The sequence below is a fragment of the Aythya ferina genome (assembly GCF_964211825.1).
Source record: "Aythya ferina genome assembly, contig: HAP1_SCAFFOLD_29, whole genome shotgun sequence".
NCBI classification, from domain to species: Eukaryota; Metazoa; Chordata; class Aves; order Anseriformes; family Anatidae; genus Aythya; species Aythya ferina.
This window is the reverse complement of record NW_028181463.1, coordinates 3,239,743-3,244,142: the sequence shown is the minus strand read 5'-3', so window position 1 is coordinate 3,244,142 and position 4,400 is coordinate 3,239,743. Positions and strand designations below refer to the sequence as shown.

General features: G+C 54.8%; 1 protein-coding gene across 1 annotated transcript; it reads right to left on the bottom strand.

Moving 5' to 3' along the window:
* Positions 1-1,548: 1,548 nt before the first annotated feature.
* On the bottom strand, positions 1,549-2,136 carry LOC311427871 (olfactory receptor 14C36-like; the record flags this gene model as incomplete). Its single annotated transcript, XM_084539461.1, has 1 exon — positions 1,549-2,136. The coding sequence occupies one exon, from the start codon at positions 2,134-2,136 to the stop codon at positions 1,549-1,551; it is 588 nt and encodes a 195-aa protein (XP_084395587.1).
* Between the last annotated feature and the right edge of the window lie 2,264 nt (positions 2,137-4,400).

Here is a 4,400-nt window from a genome sequence, read left to right as displayed (position 1 = left end):
AGAGCAACACAAGAGACCTGGCCCAGCCACAGAGCAGCCTGCCCCGGGAAGGCACCTGCACAAAGAGCTTTTCCTTTGCCCTTTCCCCATCAGTGCAGGCCCAGCAATGCTGCCCTGCTCTTCCCCAGGGCCACCCCTGCTCCCTGAGAGCCTTACCCAGGGCAGTGTGTTTGTGCTGGCCTGGTCGGCCGTTGCTTCTTCCATCCCCGTGCTCCCCACAGGGCTGCAAGCTGGCAGTGCTGCTGTGAGAGCCAGGGGCTGTGGTGCCCTGAGACCCCGGCGGGTCTCCCCTTTGCCTGTGCTGCTCAGGCTGGGCAGGAGACCTATGTCCATGGGGATCTCTGCTGCTGAGCCCCTTTTCATCTGCCCTGATGGCTCAGCAGCACAGGGCAGTGCTGGGCAGGGCCATGGGGTGTTTCTGAGGGCACAAAGGGCAGGCGAGTGCTGCACCAGACCTGGTCCATGAGGCCTCAAGAAGGTTATCCTCAATTATTCTACACTCTTAGAGGTCTCTGTCCGCTGGCTCTTCAGCACCACTCCTGGCATGGCAGAGCTGTCCTTACCCCATGGACTCCTCATATTCCCTTTTTTCTTTACGAAACTCTTCTTTGGATGGCCATTAATTTTATGGGATTCTAATCCCTACCAACTCAGCGTTGCATGTTCTCCCTGCAGATCCCCTGACATCTCCTGGCAGCTCCAGATTCCTCTCCAGGCTGACAGTGGCCATGAGCCCCACTGCAGGGGGGCAGTGCCATGCAGATGAGTCCAAGACCAGTTGTTGTCAGGTGCTGCCATAAAGCTCTTGGTCAGGCCCTTGGTCCCTCTCAGGCTGCCCTTGGACTTTAAGTCTATGTCCTTCACTCCACAAAGTCCCAAATAGAACCCCATTTGTTGCTGTGGTGCTAGCCGGGAGGCAGCTGTGACTCAGGGCTGCACAGTGCCTGCTGCTGCCTGCAGGGACAGGGATGCCACTGTAGAGACAACAGGACTGTCACCAAGGTACATGAGATATCAGGGCTTACCCAGAAAAACAAAAAAAGAAGCACAATGTGGAAGCAAAAAGAGAGCAGCAGTGAAAAGGCCACGTCCTGCTGCTGGCCATGGCCATGGCTCCAGGGAAGCAGCAGCCCCGACCCGAAGGCAGCAGAGAGGCAGAGCCCAGCAGGCAGTGAGGGGCAGCCCCAAGAACCACCAGGGCTGCTCCTGCATGTGGCAGCTGGGCTCTTGGTCCTGAGCCCCTCCTGCGTGCTGGGGCTGTTCCCCCAGCTCCTGAGGAGATGGCAAGAGAGATGGCAGCTGAGACCAATCAGGTTCTAACAGCTTCTCAATTGTCTTTATCTAGAAGGCAGGCATGGTTCTACAGGTACATGAGATATTTTTGTGAAAAAAAAAAAAAATAATTAAAAGATTTGAAAATAAAGATACCATTATAAAATGAAAATCTAATAATGCAGTATAATATATTACAAAAGAAGTATAGCAAAAGAATATTCTAACAATTTTTTAGAAAAACAGTGAGTCCTGGCTGGATTGGGGGCTTCAATATTACTGACGAAGGAACATGTATCCGAAGAGTTTCCACAAGGCATCCTTGAGCTGCTGGTTCCTCATGCTGTAGATGAGGGGGTTCAGTGCTGGAGGCAACACTGAGTACAATAATGACACCACCAGGTCCAAGGATGGCGAAGAGATGGAGAAGGGCTTCAAGTAGACAAATATGGCAGTACTGACAAAGAGGGAGACCACGGCCAGGTGAGGGAGGCACATGGAAAAGGCTTTGTGCCGGCCCTGAGAAGAGGGCATCCTCAGCACTGCCCTGAAGATCTGCACATAGGACAGCACAATGAAAACAAAACAACCAAATGTTAAAGAAAAACTAAAGAGAAGTACCCCGACTTCCCTGAGGTAGTAGTCTGAGCAGGAGAGCTTGAGGATCTGGGGGATTTCACAGAAGAACTGGTCCACAGCATTGCCTTGGCAGAGGGGCAGGGAAAATGTGTTGGCCGTGTGCAGGACAGCAGTGAGAAAGCCACTGCCCCAGGCAGCTGCTGCCATCTGGGCACAAGCTCTGCTGCCCACGAGGCTCCCGTAGTGCAGGGGCTTGCAGATGGCGACGTAGCGGTCATAGGCCATGATGGTGAGAAGGTAATATTCTGCTCCAAACAATAAGACAAAAAAGAAGACCTGTGCAGCACACTCTTGATAGGAGATGGCCCTGGTGTCCCAGAGGGCATTGGCCATGGCTTTGGGCAGAGTGGTGGAGATGCAGCCCAGGTCAAGGAGGGCGAGGTTGAGGAGGAAGAAGTACATGGGGGTGTGGAGGCGGTGGTGGCAGGCTACGGCGCTGAGGATGAGGCCGTTGCCCAGGAGGGCAGCCAGGTAGATGCCCAGGAAGAGCGCGAAGTGCAGGAGCTGCAGCTCGTGCGTGTCTGCGAATGCCAGGAGAAGAAAATCTGTGATAGAGCTGATGTTGGGCATTTTCTGACATTGAACACAGTTTTCTGTTAAAGAGGAAATTGCAGAAAAATGTTAAAACAAATTTCTCTGAGGAAAACGTATTGTATGTCATAGAGCACCCCCAAACAGAGCCTGTCTCTTTGCAGGAGAACCTTTCTGCATCTGTCTTGCTTGAGCCGTGGCTGGTGCTGGCTGAGAGGGGCACTGGGAACAGGGGCTGCTGTGGCTCCATAGAAGTCCTTCCTGCTGTGCAGCTGGAGGGAGGCAGAAACACGGGGGAAAATTACATTCCGTCCACTGTTCAGATCCATGAGATCTGCAGTGTTGTTGCCAAAAACTCATCTTAATACAGAGGCAGAGCTGCAGGGATTTTGTTTCCTTTGTTTTGTTCCTATTATCCCAATAAGACTTAGGAGAGGTATTGGATGGTTGAGCTCCCTGACATTTCTTCTGCACTCCCAGAGAAACCCTGTGGGTGCCAGGAGCCAAAGGGGCTGTCCCTTGGTGAAGACTGAGCAGAGCAGCTCTGTCGATCAGACCAGTTCTCAACAGTCAATTTTCACCCCTCTGAGCTGCAGGACAATCGCTTTCAGGTGTTTCCCTGAGAAAAAATGTAGATGACTGCTAATCAAGGAGGGCCAAATCAAGCCAGAGTTTGAGAGCTTCTCCTCATATGGGCTCTGCCTGTACTGCTGGCCATGCCTGACCCACAGCCCATGGGCTGCAGGGGGAGAGGAGGCCAGGGAGGGTCTGCTCCAGGGGAATGTGTCTGCACTGCAGGGCATGGCTGCGAAGTGCCCGAATCCCACCTGCCACTGCATTTCTGCCAACAGAATTTCTGGCCGCCTGCCCCTCTCTCTGCTGCCTGCAGCTGTCCCTGCCGGGAGCTGCTGCTCTGCGCCCACCTCTTCTTTCCCCCTGCCCGTGCTCACAGACCCCATCCCACTCGGCTGTGCTCAGCGCTGCCCTGCAGCACCCTGCCACCAACAGGGCCCTGCCAAGGGGCACCTCCATGGCTGCAGGAGTTACGGGGCAGCTGACAGAAAGCCCGGCATGGCCAGCCAGGGCAGGGTGTTCTGGGCTGACCGGGGGCACCTGCCTTAGGACACTCCAAGGTGCTTCTGCCAGACTTTCTCACCTCACACTGCAACCCAGCAGGACTCTCAAAGCCTACTGCATTGCCCACTGCCCTCCCAGAAACAACACCCAGCAGGAGGAGACCCTTCCAGGACCTGCAGCTGCATGGCCCTGCAGCCAGACCCTTACCTTGTCAAGGGCTGTGCAGGTTTCTCCTGCAGGCAGCTCTCAGCATCCTCCCACTGCCAACTGCCTCCAAGCCCTCTCTCCTTCTCTCCTCTTCCTGTGCCAGCTGCGGTCAGAGCCCCCAGCCCTACTGCGCTGTGCAGAGGAGCTGCTCCTGGCCACAGCTGTCTCTCTGCACCAGGATCCCTTTTCAAATGAGTTTAATCTGTCGCAGGAGCCCAGCCCAGCTCAGCACCAGAGGCCTAGATCAAGGCACTGGAATCCCCCCTCTGGGGGCTTTGCTGATGAGCCCACGAACCTCAGGCACTCAGACACAATTGAAGACATCTCTCCAGAAGTCCAAGTCAGAGGCAAGTTTCCTGCAGTGTCCTCCTGAGGGCCAGCACTGACACAGCCTCCCTTGGAGCTCGTTAGAGCAGAACCCTGGAGGCAGTGAGGACAAGGAGACAAAGGCAATGTGAAGGTGACAGTGATGTGTAGGAAAACTGGATGTGTGTCACCAAGCACAAGGGACAGGTCTTATTGCATGGCACACAGGAAGGGAGATCCTTTGCCTTGACAGGTTTGTCAGGGCTCTTTGTGGGGCAGTAGGAGATGGGGATGTGCATGGCCAAGTGCAGGGGAATGGTACAACCCCTGCCTGCTTCATGGGGGGGGGTGAGGAGGCAATGAGGCCC